The sequence below is a fragment of the Cloeon dipterum genome, chromosome 2, assembly GCF_949628265.1.
Source record: "Cloeon dipterum chromosome 2, ieCloDipt1.1, whole genome shotgun sequence".
NCBI lineage: Eukaryota > Metazoa > Arthropoda > Insecta > Ephemeroptera > Baetidae > Cloeon > Cloeon dipterum.
The window spans coordinates 34,073,000-34,090,068 of NC_088787.1; the positions used below are offsets into that span (position 1 = coordinate 34,073,000).

The window sequence follows — 17,069 nt, forward strand, 5'->3', positions numbered from 1 at the left end:
GTAAAAGAATAAATTAAATACCTTCTTCACGCTCGAGCAGCCTCAAAAAACTTTCTTCCAGTGGGTGAGCATATAAGCTGGACACTATTGCGAAATATGACAACTTTTTATTGCCTTCGCTGCCGATCTCCTGGTGGAAGTCATCGCTACTCGCACTCGTGTCCACAATCAGGGTCTTGGAGGTGCTTGAAGACGCATCTGTAAAATCGCTGACCCATTGAAAGCTATTTCCTGACACGTGTGCAGCGTCCTTGAACTGATCCGATTCAGAAAGTGTTATGCTCTCAGCTCGTGGCAATAAAGGGAATCCCTCTGCGGCGAGGAACAGAATAAGTATTGCTTGATAAATTGCAAGATTGTTCTCAGCAATAATTTACCTGTTTCATGATGAGACTTGTGCAATGCGGTGATCTCCTTGAGTATATCTGCACGTAATTTTTCCATCTCTTCTTTCAAGTCCGTCTTGATTTCCTCTCTCAGTTCATTTTTCAACGCCGCCACGCCGTGTGCAAGGAATTCTGATCCTTTCTCGACTTTAGGGTATTTTAAGCAAGGCGGGTCGTCATCCCTAACTTCTTCTGCGATCTCGAGAGGCCTTCGACCAGATTTAACAGTATAGTTGCACGGCTCCATTTGGGTCTCTCTAAAAATTATTAAAAGTCATTAAGGAAATTAAATTTAAGCTAACATTCTAATTTCAGTTAATGTAATAATAGACTTGTATTAAAATTTATAGATATTAAGTAGGGAAATAAATCTCTAGAGGAGATGAATGAGCCTTTTTAAATAATTATTTAGTGCCATTCAGCTTTGAAATAATCAGAAAAAATTGCGCAGTGAGAATAATAACCAGTGCTGAAACATTTATTTTACTCTTAGTTTCCTATCAAAGTTTTAGAATTATTTGAATGTCAGAGATGGCTAAAGGTGGTTAATTTAGTGACTCGAAATGCTTAAATAGCCCAATGGGCTGGGAGGCGCACCGGCGCCGACTCGCCACTTGCTAGTTTTCGCACCTTTCCAGGGACAAATTTCTGGCGTTTCAATAAAAGACCTGGCGAAAAGATGGCCACATTGGTCCCAAGCTCCTCTGCGGCCACTCGGACCCCATATATGCTATCCGCTCGGCGGTGTTATTGGGACCCGAGCTCATAGCCCACGGGATGTGCTGAGCAGAGTTTTAAACACTGGCCAAAAATTGATTAAATATTTTCTGGTTTCAATCTAAAGATTTATTTTCCTTTATCACATATTATCTAAATTAAAAAAAAAATCATTTCCCTATTAAGAGTGAATAAATAAAATATTACTACTGTCAAGCCCTAAATTTTACAAAAGAAAAAACTCACCTATTAAGAGGTCTTGGCGCAGCAGTTACAAATCCGGATTTCAGCTCAAATAAAACTTGACAAATGTGTGATTTTCTTCTCGACAAATGTGTGATTTTCTTCTCGGATGGACATCTACATATAGTAACGTGTTTATCACTTGCAGCGTCGCTGGAGTGAATGAGAGTGTGTGTGCAAGGCTCGCGCCTGCAGCCTTGTGCACAACCAGAACAAAAGCTATTTTTCCGCGCTTCTCAGAATTTATGTTGTTACTAGGGCGCAGCATAAAGGACCAAAATATTATGCATGTTGCGGCAAGACGGAGCATGCGACTTTTATTCTTTTAGAAGAAAGCCGGAATTAAATAGGCCGCCCCTTCGCACGTGTATCGTTAACGCCTTGGGACTCAATGTCAGGCAAAAACACCCTAAATTACACTAAAGCCCGTAACAGCGAGGAGAATTTTTGAGAAAGCTGCTGGATCCGATGGTTTTAGTACTTGCATTCAATGAGCTTATAGGAAAATAACTTTTCTGGCTCAAGCGATTTTCTTAAATTTTGTACTTAAAAATACACACTATATTTTTCAATGAATGCTCTCAAAGGCGAATAATCAAGGTTTGGGTTGCTCAAAAATTGAAAAAATTTTAAAAGAAAATTTATTACCAAATATTCTCGATCTTTACAGCGGCTGTTTCGACCCCGCAGGCCTTATTTCATCTCCAAAACAAAATTCATCTCAGAGAATCACATATGCTTTGTGGTTTTGATTTTTTAATTTTTGATATTTGAAAAAAGCACTGTACCTTTTTAAGTATATGAAATCTCGACTGACCTATAAACTGGCAGACACGAACATCTTTGTCAAGGACTTAATGTCCAGATTTTCACAGCCTGAAACTCCAGCCTCTAGTAAATTCATTCAAAATCAAAAGTTCAAGTTCTCCTAGATAGAGCCTGAATTTCACGACACGCCCGCTATGGTCACCTTATACGTGGAAGGCAGCTTAGCTTGTTATGCGAACAGACACGCAATCACGAGATATGCCTGTCACGGTTTTCATATTGTATAATATTATGTAAAACCAAAGAGTGAGGCTAAGCCAACATGTGTGGCAAAAATATGAAGTTTTTTTCACTTCCTAAGCTGTGATAATAATCAGACTAGTTTGACACAAGCAGCTAAGTCTGCAAATTCTATTTCGTTCAACAAATGAAAAGACTTTTGTTGTGTTTAAAAAATGATGATGAAAATCAATTTTTTTACTAAAGCAGCCCACGTTTTTACTTTCATTTTAATAAATTTTGTTTTCACAAATTATCCATTATGATGATTTTCTAATCCTATTTTCACCTGGCCCGACAGACATTTTCTTCAACATCACCCTTCGGCGGAAGACCCTGTTCTACACGGTGAACCTGATCGTGCCGTGCGTGGGCATCTCGTATTTGTCAGTGCTGGTCTTCTACCTGCCGGCCGACTCGGGCGAGAAGGTGGCGTTGTGCATCTCAATCCTGCTATCGCAAACCATGTTCTTCTTGCTCATCTCCGAAATCATCCCTTCGACGTCGCTGGCGCTACCCCTGCTCGGTAAATACCTACTCTTCACTATGGTGCTCGTTGGCCTCTCCGTTGTCATCACCATCATCGTGCTCAACGTGCACTACAGAAAGCCCAGCACGCATAAAATGGCCCAGTGGGTTCGAGCGGTGAGTACTTAATATTCCTCATCTTCTAATGTTAATTAATAAAAATCATTAGTTCATCCCTCTTGATTTTTCTTTGCCACCGTTTTGTGAATATTTAACTTTGAATTTACACACCGAATAAAAGAATAAATCTCAATCTTTGTATCTTAAAATGTGCTTACACGTGCATCACTATTATGTATACATTAAATTAAACTAAAAAATAGAATTATTATTTTTATTAAACAGAACTTTGGAGAAATAAAAAATTATTGAATTATTTTAAAAAGTAGACGAAAGTCACAAATTCAATTCCAAATAAAAGAAGCCTCTATTCCCTATTTTGTGCTATTGTGAACTAATTAAGAAAAAAATGTTCGTGTTGCAGATTTTTATTCGGCGGCTGCCAAAGTTGTTGCTGATGAGAGTGCCGGAGCAGCTTCTGGAGGACATGGCCTCCGGCACGACCATCAACGACACGATGATGAGGCGGTCGGCGGCCGCCAGACAGACGACCGCCGGGATGCGGCCAGTGTCGCCGCCCCTGCCGCTTAGCAACGGCCTGAGCAACCGTTTCGGCGGCCTTTCGGCCTTCAACGGCTTCTCGTCCGCCCTGGACGCGCACAGTGACGGCAGTGACCTTCTGCTGGACGGCGGACACCGCCGCAAGTACCCGTTTGAGCTCGAGAAGGCCATCCACAACGTCATGTTCATCCAGCACCACATGCAGAGGCAGGACGAGTTTGATGCGGTGAGAAAAAACATTCGATTTCAAAATTCAGCTAAAATGTGGAAATAAAATAGCGGAACTTTTTTGTTTTATTTTACAAAATGCTCTTTTTCAAATAAAAATAAATCTAAAATATTCATTTTCGTACTAAATCTAAATTTTAATTATTCTTTTGGACCTAAAATTCCCTTGGGAATTTTTTATGCTCTTTTGGAATTTTTAATTGCATTTCAAAGCCTTTAAAAACATAATTATTCGTCAAATTTAATTAATTGCCTAACTTTTTAATTTTTTTGGGGCTTGTAGGAGGATCAGGACTGGGGTTTCGTGGCGATGGTACTGGACCGGCTGTTCCTGTGGGTGTTCAACATCGCCTCTGTGGCCGGCATCGTGCTGATTCTGTTCGAGGCGCCGGCCCTCTACGACAACACTGAACCCATCGACATTCGCATCTCAGAAGTCTACAAGAAGCAGTTCCTGTTCGACATCGACAATTGAACCCAGTCAATCATGCCCGCAGCCCATTTTTCAATCGCCCCCGCGCCCTCACGAATGTTGCATGTTTAGCAAAACGATAAAAAAGAAAACGATCGAGCGTGCCAAAGGAAATATTTTTCCGCTCATTATCCGCAACAGGAACTCAAGACATTTGTCGCTAAGAGAGGATATTCTAAAAGATTTTTCGAGTAATCATGCGTTTTAGGAAGGTTAAGTATCGCAAAAATATGCACAGTTCACTATATTCGCATACGTAAAATCGACACAGTTAAAACTACTAAAATTGAAGTAAGTGTAATTAACGCTAAAAAGATAAAATTTTGAATTTAAAAAGGGTTAAGAGAGATGACGTTGAAGAATAACGAAAAAGATGATAAAAATATACACTCACACACAATAAAACAGGAAACAATCACTTTTCAGACACGCTTTTCTCATGCCCTTTTGTAATAAAAAGATCACTGTACTTATTATGTAATAAATTTACTGTTGCTCATTGTGATTTCGGAGTCAGGGAACCATTTCAATTGGATGTCGTGCCAAAAACGCATTAAAATAATCCCCTCCCTGGCTCTATCAATGTAACCTGAATTGTTCGGTGTTAAACGAAAAAGAAATATGTTTTCCTGCCAAAAAATCGTGTAAATAGCTAAAACTTTTGCAATGGTGCTGTTGTTACACGCGGTTTATTTAAAAAGTGAGAGGCAAAATAAAACTAGAACTGAGACGTTGTCTTCGTGCAGAAGAAACAAGCAGTCCGTTCTTCCACACGATAGAGTAGGCCTCGAATAATGTTTACGTTTCCTGCATTTCAGCACAAAATTTAAAACTAGTTCGTCGCAGGTGCTCAACTAGTCGAGTCAACCAACTAGCTGTCTGCGACGAGGAAAATGCACAAAACAACACGGATATATTTTAGTTCTCGTTGAAATTGATTTGTTGACAACAAATAAACAAAAGTTATTAACAATATGGCTAATTTTATTTACAAACAACGCTGAAAATATTAAAAATATTGCTTATGTAGATGAGAGAAGGCAGAGAGCGCAGTCTTGATGGGGATTTCAGGTTATTTCTTTTTACCGGTACGAGTTAAATCAGTTGATCAGGGGTTCGTCTCTTCTTGTTCTGCTCTTCTTGACGCACATGTAGGCGCCGCCAAAGACGAATATCACGGCCGGCAACCCCAGGCCAACAGCCAGGATCATAATCACCAGCAAGGAGAATTTGTCCTTCGGTGGCTGTCCGTATGCCATCGTAAAAGTCCTAGAATTATTTGAAATATTTTTTTATTAATAAAATCCTGGCATAGAAGGACAAAAAATGGTATCTTCTTTGGAAGAGTGTTTTCTTGAAATTCATAAACATTATTTGCTTTTCACAACGTGAACAGATGAAGTGTTTCCACAAAATTAAAGATCCCAGAATTTAAATTCACAAAGTGGTATAAAATAAAAAAAATGACGGAATTATCTTTTTCTGTCTGGCCATTTCTGTGGCCACTAGCATGATTAAATTAAACTCTTAATTAGATTTATAGAGTATAAACCATTTTTCTGACATTCAATAATTTTCATAATTAATTTTTCTTCCAATTGAAATGTCAGATAATATGCCAAAAATAATGTTTAGCATAATTACCAAGCATTGTATTTGGTGACATCATAGAAGCCATCCTCAGAAATTCCAAAAGAAATGTTTAGAGACTGCGGTACAAGCACATGCGCCAGGTTGTGGCCATAAAAGTCGTGCAGCAAAGTGCCCTTCAGGTGGGCCTGGCTGACGTTCTTGAGTGGATAATGCACCGCCGACGTGGACTCTTCAATGGCCCGCACCGGACTTGTGTAAGCAACTGGCCGCCACTCCATATAGCCACCTGCCTCCCCGTTGCGCACCTCTGGAGTCTGCAAAGTGTTGATCTGGAAAAATATTCCAAAAAATTAAATTATTTTGTTAGACATAATTAAATCAAGCTTTAATTTAAAATTTAAAATAAATATTGAATGAACAACATCATCTGTTTCATCATCTTTTTTCTTAATTATTAAAAAATTTACTTATTTATAATTAAGGTAGTCACTTTTTTATTTATTTTTAATTAAAAATAAATTAATGGCTCATTACGTCAAACACTCCCGGAGTGTGTTCATCGTCAAGGCTCCTCCTGTGAAGGACGTCGTCCATTCCCTCGCCTGGCACACTGTCCACTACCATCAACTGCAGACCGAACCTTGCCTCCGATTTAAAATCCTCTGAAGTCTCCAAGTTTTCCAGAGTGATTTCCACTTGGCTGGCGTTGTTAGAGTGTTGCATGTGAGGCAGCAGAGGACCGTAGCCATCACTTCCAAAGGCTGATAGCTGCACAGAAACAGTTTGAATTACCCCAATATAATCAAATCTGAAGAGCTCACCACTACTGACACGTTTCCAATTTTACTCCCATTTTCATAATTGTTACCGAGGAGCTCAACTCGCAGATTTTCAACGCCTGACGTTACATCCTTCACCGTCCATGAAAATTTACGGCAGTCCCAAGCAATGGAGCTGTTAGCCTGAGTCATGTCAGCCTTGTCCAATGGGTCGTAAAATTCTATAATCTATTTAATTTCATCAGAATTAATTTTTCCCTTTAACTTAAAGCATTTTTACCCTGTCCAAGACTAAGCCAAATGAGTATGTTGGCTGAGGATCGAACCGAATTAAACGTTTGGACGAATTGCCGAGCTGGTTCCAGTCGATTTGCAGTCGGGCCTCAGGCTCCGTAACTGCCATCAGCAGGGCTGGTTTTGAGTAAAGGGCCCAAAGATAGTTGATCGTGTCGTTGGGCCCTTTGGCCATGACATGGAGGATCTGCGTTTCATTGCAATCCCACCGTGTGAAATTGTCCGGACAGCCAGGATTCGACGCCCAATGAATCTACAGAAATTCAATTATTTTGATGAAATATTGAAGAAATTATGTTTTAATCATTGCGACACACTCACTTCTCGGACGGGATCCTGTTGACTTAGGGCAGGGACGATCAAAATAGCGACAAATGTCAACCACAACATTGCGAAAAACTGAATAAAAATACACCCTGAGGAAAAAACAATTCATCAGACGAAGAACAAACTGAAAAGATAAACGTTACCTCTCTTTGGTACCACTTTCCCGCCCCAAAATATGCGTCTTGTCACCCTAAATATCCAATTTTTATACGGCTTCGGTCAGGTGACGATGATGAATTGTGTCATTGTTATTGAAATGCTGCAGTTGCATCGGCTCTTCCTCCACCTCCGCCCCCTTTTCCAGCCAATCAGAACGCTCGATGTGATGTCAATCTCGACACATTTTTTGCAGCTTCAAATTCTGCCCGCGCACTAGGTACATTCTATTTTTTGCCTATTTTGTTAAAAATTAATTATGAATACATATTCGCATGCAAAGAAAAACATCAAGTAGCTACATATCAAATATTGACTCTTCAGCTCCCATTTTCTACTCATTTCGTTGATTAATTTGTAGAATTGGGGAATGGGGGTCGTATTTGTTCATTACCGATTTCTCAACGTTTTTGTTAAGGAAAACCTTATTAAATTTTTTACTAAAAATTTTGGACATAAAAAACCTGTTTTTAATATTTTTCTTTGAAACTAATTTAAACAACATAAAATTTGAGAAATCTTTTAAGTAGCAAAAAAATGAATTGTGCGAGTAAAATGGGTAAATTAAGCGTCCAGAGACTTACGTATTAATGATAATAATATATTTATATATAATTAATTATTTATACTAATATATTTTTACAAAGTTAAGTAACTTTAAATTATTGGTTTAAATTTCTAAGAGGTAGAAAAAACGCCATCGAATATGTACGTGTATTGTGCACTCTTGCCAGTCTTTATTCAGTCTTTCACAACATTATTTAAGTAATAAATTAATTTGTGCATATGTAAGAACTATAATATTACACTATTAGAAAATAAATTCATCATAATACTTAGCAATGCAGGACTTTAATTTCTTATGCGGGGTGACGGGTGACCGAATTCAAAGACGAAAATATCACCCTGGCCAGAGTATTAATAAAATTAGCATACACATAATATCGATAATATAAATCTTGAGCAAAATGCCCAAGAGAGAGGGGTCGAATTTATTCAAGGCAATCTGAACAGCTCTTTTGGCCACGAGTATGGTGAGTGAGGTTTAGCCTATTTTAAAGCGAAGTTTTGGATAAACAATTTAAAAGATGAGGATCCTTTTTAAAAATATTAGCCGTTATAGATTTTGCGATCGCACTGTACATTTTTGTACTTCTCATTGTCAGACTCAAGAAACGAAAGGATCGACAGTATCTTTTGCTCATTGGAGAAAATGACTCATTCTTAATTTCATTATTTATGCTTGCGGAAAAAGATGGTGTCATATTTATGTCAATTTAAGACAAGCGAAGGGAAACGAAAAATATTCGATAAAATCAATGGAGAAAAACGTTGGAAATGCACGTTGCGTCTGTCCAAGCCCAAACTACAAAAGCGCAGTATGAAGTAAAAAGACTAAAACTCGAAACAAATATAAAAAAGGCAACACGTGGTTGAAAAGAAGCTTGGCTTGTTGAGCGAAAATAGAGCATAGTGAAGGGTTGAGCAGGGTTGAAGAAGCGCGCCGTGCGGAGACGTTTGCGAGTGCGAGCGTAGCAGTTCTCCCCACCACCACCATCACCACCAATCGGCAATCACCGCACGAGCCACTGCGAGTGTGAGCAACCAGCTGATGACAGGCTGTGTTATGGATGCCGCATGTTTGGGTCAAGCGTGTTAGCGATATTAGTTGTATTTTTCGGTGTAAATTTCCCTTTTTCGATTGACTGAATCCAAGCAGCTATTTGAAATCCGATTCCTGTGTCAACTACCCTTCCTTGGCGCAACAAAGCTGCGCATTTCGAAGCAAACAAACTTGATTTCTCGACGCAAGAAAATGACCTCAAGTGTGCCGGGTAATTTAATCCATGCAATTTTTCTGTTGGATGGGAGATTAATGTGCAATTTTGTAATAAATTACAGGTCTTGATAAGGAGAATAGTCCACCTAATGGATCTGATCAGGGGGAAGTGCGAATTGTCGGAAACAAAACCGAAACATCGTGTAAGATTTTTTTATTTTCTTTCAGCCTTCAGAAATGAATGCATCTTCCGGCATCTTCCTCGAACGCATACCAAAATTAATTTTGCAAAATTATGTATTACATCGATATAAATATATTACTATCTTAATCTTTTGACGATTTTAACACTTCTTTCGGTTCTCAGGTCTAACTGAACGTGAAGTTTGCTGTGTTGGGCCTCATTACTTGCGGCTTCTGCACACAAACTATGTGGGAGTGTCCTCTGGAGGAGACCACTGCTTGCCCACGGAAGGTGTGGACGAGCTCGACGAGGAGGAAGACGAGACAGAGCAATTCGAGGATGATGTTGAATATTTGAAAAGTCTCGACCCCAAAGAGTGGAAGGAACAGGACCACTACAGGGTGCTTGGCCTTAGAACAAAACGAGTTAAAGCCACTGAAGCTCAAATCAAGAAAGCTTGTGAGTCTCATTTTTATTCTCAATTAACTCTTGGCTTATGGAAAAATTGATTAGACCGGCAAAAGGTGCTGAAGCACCATCCTGACAAGAGAAAAGCAGCTGGAGAGCGCGTCAATCAAGATGATGATTATTTTACAAATATTACCAAGGCTTGGGAAACTTTAGGAAATCCAACTGCGAGGAGGGCTTTTGATTCGATTGACCCTCAATTCGACAATGATTTGCCAACACCTGGTGAAATCAAGTCTTTAGGATTTTATAAGGTTTGGAAATTGTTAATGCTGATTTGATTTGGTCTTAATTTTAATTTATCACCAGGCTTTTGGTCCAGTCTTTGAACGGAACGAGATTTGGTCTGAAAACCGGCCTGTGCCCAAATTAGGAAACGACTCTAGCAGCAGAGAAGATATGGAGAAATTCTACTCATTCTGGTTCAATTTTGTTTCGTGGAGAGAATTTTCTTACAATGATGATGAGGAAGCTAAAACTGGATCTGAGTATGATCTGAAGCAATTAAAAAACTGTATTTACTCAAAGAAATTCACATAATTCCAGTCGTGACACGAGAAAGTGGGTGGAAAAGCAAAACAAGGTCCAGCGCGCCAAGCTGAAGCGCGAGGAGATGGCGCGCATCAGAAAACTGGTGGACATGGCGCACGAGGCGGATCCGCGGGTGCTGCGCTTCCGGCAGCAGGACAAGGAGGCGAAGCAGGCGCAGAAGGCGGCCAGGCAGTCGGCCATTCAGGCGAGGAAGGACGAGGAGGAGCGGGCGCGGCAGGAGGCGCTGCAGAAGGAAGCCGAGGAGCGCGAGCAGCGGCTGCAGGCGGAGAAGGCGGCCCTCGACGCGCAGAAGAAGCAGCGGGAGGCTCTGAAGAACGCGCTGCGCAAGGAGAGGAAAGCGCTGCGCACCGTCTGTAAAGATAACAATTATTACATCGAAGAAGGCGAGGACCACCTGCAGTGGATGATGAAGGTCGAGTCCATGTGCGACGTCTTCCAAGTCGAAGAGTGAGTTGACGATCCCTTCTTGGAAATTTTCATTGGCCATCAATTTTTGCAGACTGGCTGAGCTGAGTAAAGCTCTGAAGCAGCAAAACAAGGAGCAGGGAAAGGAGACGTTCAACGCGTGGGTGAAGAAGTTAGATGACCGGCTGCAGAAGGAGAGAAAGGAGGTAGATTGTTTTTTTCATTTACATTAATTTTTCTATGAAAATACCAGTGTTTTAACTGATGTAATGCTTATAAAATATCTTGGGTTTTGTCTTTGAACATTTCCCCAATTCATTTGCTCTTTTTTACTATCAGTAAATATTTTATTTATTTTGTTAGAGTTTTGACTAGCCATTGGTTTAGGCATTTCTAGCAACATACAAGCAGATCCCTGATTTTTTTTCCACCACTGATTGTGGCTGTTTTTTTACCACCTGATTTTTTATAATTTCTTGCGCAAGCAATAATTCTTTTAACAAGGAAACTAAAGATTTAATTCAAGGTTTTAGTTTTTGGCGTTTTTGGTGACACCAATTAATTTGTGTAACCTCTCCTGATGTAAACCACATACCGAGGGTGGGAAATTATTCTATTCGACAAATTAAGTGATTTTTACAAAATAATAAATTAATAAAGCTCAAAATTAATTTAAAATTAGCTTATGCACAATTTAGCTGAATCCGTGTGTCTCTAGGGACTGCTAAATGAAAAAAAAAATTGATCATTCAGTCATTTTTAACTCTCCGGAATAACTTTTGAGGGTTCGTTCCAGATTTTTTTAGGTTTTCTACTATTATTATGTTATCAATTATTTTATTTTATCCTCTCACAAAGGGTGCGCAAAATTTGTAACATTCTATTTTCATCAATTTTATCTCCACTCTAAAATACTAAAAAAAAACGCAATTGTAGGTCATGGAGAGCGCCACAAAATCTGCTACCGGCAAAGGCAAGGGCGGCAGCTCTTCTGAATGGACGCCGGACGACCTGGCGCTGCTGATCAAGGCTGTAAACCTGTTTCCGGCCGGCACAAACCAGCGCTGGGACGTGGTGGCGCAGTTCATCAACCAGCACACAACCACGTCGAACGAACGCTCGGCCAAGGAGGTGCTGTCTAAGACTAAGACGCTGCAGAGCTCAGATTACTCGAGCATCAAGGACGCCGCCAACAAGAAGGCGTACCAGGACTTTGAGAAAAGCCAGAAGGGAGCCGCCAGTGTTGTCAGTGACGAACAAACGTCGCAGAGATTTGACAGTTAGTTTGATTTTAGTCTGCTTGGTCATAATTAAAATTTGACAAGCGTTTCCAATATTTTTCTTTAACCTTAATTAATTGTTTTACAAAATATACTTCTAGTAAAGACATTTAAATATTCCAGTCACGAGAAATACAAATTTTGACAGAATGAAATTTTTACTGCATTTTCTCATGAGAAATGCATCGTTTTTTTTTCAGTAAATTTTCCTTGTTTTGGTACAGATCTCAAATTTAAAATTTAATTTATCACGTTGGCAGTTGGCAGTGTGATGGATTTTTCTCAATCTTAAAATGTCCTAAAGTAGTAACATTACACCCTAATTTTTTGCTGAGTGAAATTAAAACATGAAATTTGTAAAAATCAATAAATCCATATTGCTTGTGATGCTTCCAGGTGTGTCAGAGCAGCAGGGCATGGGTGCTCCTTGGACTGCTGAGGAGCAAAAGTTGCTGGAACAAGCTTTACGCACATATCCGTCGACCACTCCTGATCGATGGGACAGGATCGCCGACTGCGTGCCTAGCAGGAGCAAGAAGGAGTGCCAGCGGAGATTCAAGGTAGGACAATTGTTTTTTGCTTTCCCTCTTCACACAATTATTGAGCTGCGAGAATAGTTTTTTTTTAAGATATTAGGGAAACCTTTATTAAAAAATATTAAAATAGCGATTATTGGCATTTCAGGAGCTGGCTGAAATTGTGAAAGCGAAGAAAGCTGCCCAGGCAAAAGTTGCAGCAAAATAAGATTTGTTTCTCTGCGAGTAAATACATTAAATTTTTCATCAACACAAAAAATCTTGGATGCGTTTTTAAATCAAAATTGACCTTTTTTAGAAAATAATACTTTCACCCACACAATTGCATCAATAAAACTAACAGCGTTTTGCTTCTCTCCTGAATCAGCAACAATTTTATAGTTTCTTAAACTTTGGCTAAATATTTATCGATCTTTTTATGTGCTTATCCCTGGAAAGTTCTGTAGCAAACAATGGCTTTTGCTGAATAAAATAATTTTGTTACATTATTAAATTCCTATGAACTGGCTCTTAACCCTGTAATTCTTCGTTTTCCGATAGCCATATAGTGAGATAAAATTCCAACCATATGAACATAATTAGCATAATATGTTTATTTCTAAAAACTAATATTTGCGGAATTTGTATTATTCTCTGCGCGGAATTTACAAAGGATTAGTGGCTACAAGAGAAAATCACGCAACAGGGTTAGATGCATAGGATTTCTGAAACAACGGTCGCTAAAAAGCTTTCCCCTCCAAAAATTCACATTTTTAAGATTCGTAAAAGTCCAACCTTTGACACCCTGTTCAAGAGTGAATATCTGCTTCTTCACGAAAAATCTCAAGGAAAAACTCAAATACCTTTCTGACAGCAGCAACTACTGCCCTAATCAACAATCAAAAAGGATTTGAAGGCAAAGTTTCTTGATTATCACAAGGCATGTATGTTTTTATCGTTTTATTCAATCTAATTACATGTATGTAATGTGCTTACTTAATAATCAAATTATAAAGTAACCAAAATATATTATCGTTACTTAACGAATCAATATTTTATAAAATCCAAAAATATTTACTGCTTGTGCCATAGCTCTTTATAGTTTAGTTCGTCAGCACTTCAGTAATTTGTTAGTTTAGCATGGTTAGTCGTATAAGCCATACAATGCAATCGGACGGAATTACAAGAGGCCCGCTGGCAAGACTAAGTAAATATAGCATGGAGCGGATCTCCAGGACCGTTCTCGAGAGTCGGCAGAAGCTGCAGGCTCTTAAGGACGTTCTGCGAAAGGAACAGGAAGCCATGGATTTGGTCTGGCTGGAATTCGTGCAGTTCTTAGACTCCGCGGACCAGCAAGGTTTTCTGCGCTGGATGCTCACACTTGAATCCATGTGCTTTACTTACAACGTGGAAGAGTAATTAATTTTTATTTAAATATACAGTTTATGTATTTCATAAAATTTTTATTTATAATTGTAGAGAGGTCGAAAAGGACGAATGTTTCGAATTTTTAAGTGACAATGACGAAAATAACGCTTGGTCGCAAACTTTAAATGAATGGTTGCTTGAGGAAAGAAATACGGTAAATCTACGCCTTTCTTAACATGTTTAAACTATGTATAATTATTGCTCTATTTCATAGAAATATATTTTAATTATTTTTCTCCATGTTTGTTTTATTCCTCTAACAGTAATATTTAATTTTACAAGGCGACTGGTGGTGAAATAATTATTCCAAGCGTCAACGGTCGTGTTGACACCCTCGACTGGACCCTGAACGACCTGATTCTGCTCATCAAAGCCGTCAATATCTTTCCGCGCCGCTTGAAACAAAGATGGGAGTCAGTTGCCCAGTTTGTCAACCAGAACACTTGCTCGAGCAATCAACGCCTGGTCACTGAAGTCAAGTCCAAGGCGAAGAGCATGCGATTAATGAAGAAGCGCACCGGCAAAAAGAGATCCAAATTGCTGCCAAACTGTGTAAGACACAAGAAGAGCAGGGACTATTATGGGGATGTGTATGGCGGGAGGGCAGGATTCGACTGTTCCAGAAAAAAGTCGAACAAGCAGCAGTCTAAATGAACACTATTAAAGACTGAAGTCATTAGTCTATCCAAACAGTAATATTGTCATTATAATTTAAGCAAAATATTTATTTAATTAAAACCATGTACATTATCAATATTGTTACTCGAAATGAACAAAAGCAACGGTTGGCTGTGCGTGCTTGCTGTGGTGGGCTGGAATATTATAAGAGCTATCTCCCAGCAGAGACGAGAAGCACGTTCTCCACGCACCGGTGCTGTTTATTTACCAATTAAATAACTCTAACATTAAAATAGATTGAAACAATGTTATTTTTCATTCTTCAAAACCTTGAGAAAGCGAAAAATTAGTTCTATATAGCTGATTTTAAAGAGCTTTATATTGACATATAGGGAATACATCAGATTTTTCGATGTACAAAATAAGAATAAGAACCAAGAAATAATTTGGATAAGTGGAATTTGAAGCTTCGTTTATTATCGCACCTACATAATGGAATTTGGTCTAACTCAAAAAGCGACATTTTTTAAAAGTATGAAACAGCTGGAATGATGTGAGCATAAATATTAAATGTTAATATTATATTTAAAAAAATTCTACAAAATTGAAATCACAGTTATTGTGGCTTAGTCTTAGAGTCCAGATTCGCACGGAGATGGATTTGTAGAGAAGCAAGTGTTGGACGGTTCTTCCCATCCGATAAACTCGCCGGTCCGCTCGTTTTCCTCCTGGAGCCACTTCTCGAGAGGAGCGAAGTACTCGCGGATTGCACTAGCGTCCATTTCACGCTGTCCTGTCACGATTTCCATTGCGTCCTGCCACGGCTTGGACGAGCCCAACTGGAGCATGGAGCTGAAATACACGACGGGAGTTGAAAATATTTGATTGTTTTCCATGATTTATTCTTTCATATACCCGAGCAGGTTGCCAGCGTTGGTGCTATTGTAAATGTCGCATTCGTTCAGGGTCGCGTTGTTCTCTAGCTGTCCGGCAGCTTGGCATAGTCCCTTGTGGAACTGGAATTGGATCACGAAGCTGACGAAGTAGCGAATGTACGGCACGTCGGCTACAATGTGGTATTTGGAGGCAATGTCGAATTCAGTCGAGGTTCTGTTGGTTGGCGGCTCGAGTCCCTGAAACTCGTGACTGCAAAAAATGTCATTTTTATTTAAGTGACGACTCCCCAAAATTTAATTATCCTACACAAGTTTCCACCAGTCGCAGTTGTAGTTGTCAATAGTGGTGGTTTCATTGAAGACGTTCCAGCGCCACAGGTCCAGTTCATAGGCGAATGGCAGGAATGCGATTTTTTCCAAGGCCATGTAGAACAAGTGGTTGATATTTGCCTCCATTTCCGCCTGCTCGTCACCCTTTTCGAGTTCTAGCGTGGAGCAAAATTTAGCTCTCAGCTATGTTTGAATTATATTTTTAATACCGTCAATGAGTCCGATGGCTCTCATGTGCTTTGGCGTGGACACCGACAGGGCCAATACGTCGCCGACAGCCTCGTGGAAAGCCTCGTTGGCGCCGCCGTGGTAATTTTTCGGCAGGTGCTTGTACTGCAAGAAATATTGCACGTGGCCCATCTCGTGGTGAACGGTGTATAGATCCTCCTCGTTGACGCGCGTGCACATCTTGATCCTGAAAAAGTGGATTGAAATAAAATTTATATTTATAATTTACTGAATTTTTAATTTTTATTTGAGTTGAAAATTGAAATTATTAAGCAGATAACATTATCGGATTTTTTTTTTAAATTGTCATCATATTTTTCATTGCAACCACACAAAGTGAAAATATAAAATATAAATGTTTAGTATTTTCAATTACCTGAAATTTTCTCCGTCGCTGAAGTCCCAAGCAGAAGCGTGGCAGACGAGGTCTCTGCCGTCCGCGGGCTTTTCAATTATGGACTTTTCCCAGAACATTTCAGGCATTGCGGTCAGGTTGAGTGACAAGTAGAACTCTTCCGAGAGTTTAAACATGTCCAACGGAGTGTAGCCCTTGAAAAAAAATTATAAGTCTTTTTTTATTCATATATATTCAAAATTTATCACCTTTTTAATCAAACTCGCTGTGACATTTCCAGTCGACGTCGCATTAGGGTAAGGAAGCATGATGTCTGCGATGTTGCCCCAGGTTTGGGCCCACATGTTGCCCAGCAGATGGGCCGGGATGGGCCCCTTGGCCTTGACCACCTCGTCGCCGTATTTGAGACGCAGGTGGCGGCGCACGTACGCGTGCAACTGCTGGTACAGCGGCTTCAGTTGCTCCCAAAGGCCGCCGACCTGCTCTCGGAAGTCTTCCATGCCATAGTTTGAGATCCACGCTTCCGAATTATCGTTGAAACCTTGAAATTGAATACCGTTATGACGGAAACATACAATAACCTAATTGGTAATTTAACCTTGCATTCTGGCAAATTTGTTGCTTAGATTGACGTATTCA

General features: G+C 39.6%; 6 protein-coding genes across 7 annotated transcripts in view; 4 read left to right on the forward strand and 2 right to left on the reverse strand.

The window, feature by feature from the left end:
* Positions 1–4,718, forward strand: part of nAChRalpha2 (nicotinic acetylcholine receptor alpha2) — a 48,824-nt gene extending 44,106 nt beyond the window's left edge. The window contains exons 6-8 of the mRNA XM_065481331.1: positions 2,695–3,038; positions 3,406–3,768; positions 4,054–4,718. Of these exons, the coding sequence (XP_065337403.1) occupies positions 2,695–3,038; positions 3,406–3,768; positions 4,054–4,245 (899 nt within the window). The 3' untranslated portion in view covers positions 4,246–4,718. The remainder of the gene's footprint in view (positions 1–2,694; positions 3,039–3,405; positions 3,769–4,053) is intronic.
* The window catches only part of mal (maroon-like), a 216,676-nt gene that overhangs the window by 45,999 nt on the left and 153,608 nt on the right, over positions 1–17,069 (forward strand). The window lies entirely within an intron of this gene.
* LOC135937956 (glycosylated lysosomal membrane protein A-like) lies at positions 5,206–7,511 on the reverse strand. 2 transcript variants are annotated; one of them, XM_065481342.1, is made up of 7 exons: positions 7,379–7,511; positions 7,230–7,324; positions 6,895–7,161; positions 6,657–6,842; positions 6,370–6,603; positions 5,887–6,164; positions 5,206–5,511 (listed from the first exon to the last, which is right to left on the reverse strand). In XM_065481342.1, exons 2-7 carry the CDS (start codon positions 7,296–7,298, stop codon positions 5,343–5,345), a joined length of 1,203 nt encoding a protein of 400 aa, XP_065337414.1. In that variant the 5' UTR covers positions 7,299–7,324; positions 7,379–7,511; the 3' UTR covers positions 5,206–5,342. The 2 variants fall into 2 exon arrangements, with proteins under 2 accessions (XP_065337414.1, XP_065337415.1); XM_065481343.1 differs by having other exon boundaries at positions 7,230–7,307; positions 7,379–7,508.
* On the forward strand, positions 9,017–12,993 carry LOC135937953 (dnaJ homolog subfamily C member 2-like). Its single transcript, XM_065481330.1, has 10 exons — positions 9,017–9,226; positions 9,294–9,374; positions 9,539–9,814; positions 9,869–10,077; positions 10,133–10,311; positions 10,370–10,822; positions 10,875–10,986; positions 11,717–12,059; positions 12,457–12,620; positions 12,745–12,993. Exons 1-10 carry the CDS (start codon positions 9,208–9,210, stop codon positions 12,802–12,804), a joined length of 1,896 nt encoding a protein of 631 aa, XP_065337402.1. The 5' UTR covers positions 9,017–9,207; the 3' UTR covers positions 12,805–12,993.
* On the forward strand, positions 13,738–14,701 carry LOC135936214 (dnaJ homolog subfamily C member 2-like). Its single transcript, XM_065478956.1, has 3 exons — positions 13,738–13,990; positions 14,055–14,157; positions 14,286–14,701. The coding sequence occupies exons 1-3, from the start codon at positions 13,740–13,742 to the stop codon at positions 14,655–14,657; spliced, it is 726 nt and encodes a 241-aa protein (XP_065335028.1). The 5' UTR covers positions 13,738–13,739; the 3' UTR covers positions 14,658–14,701.
* LOC135935738 (angiotensin-converting enzyme-like) lies at positions 15,075–16,952 on the reverse strand. Its single transcript, XM_065478285.1, has 6 exons — positions 16,679–16,952; positions 16,452–16,624; positions 16,057–16,262; positions 15,825–16,002; positions 15,537–15,767; positions 15,075–15,473 (listed from the first exon to the last, which is right to left on the reverse strand). Exons 1-6 carry the CDS (start codon positions 16,928–16,930, stop codon positions 15,254–15,256), a joined length of 1,260 nt encoding a protein of 419 aa, XP_065334357.1. The 5' UTR covers positions 16,931–16,952; the 3' UTR covers positions 15,075–15,253.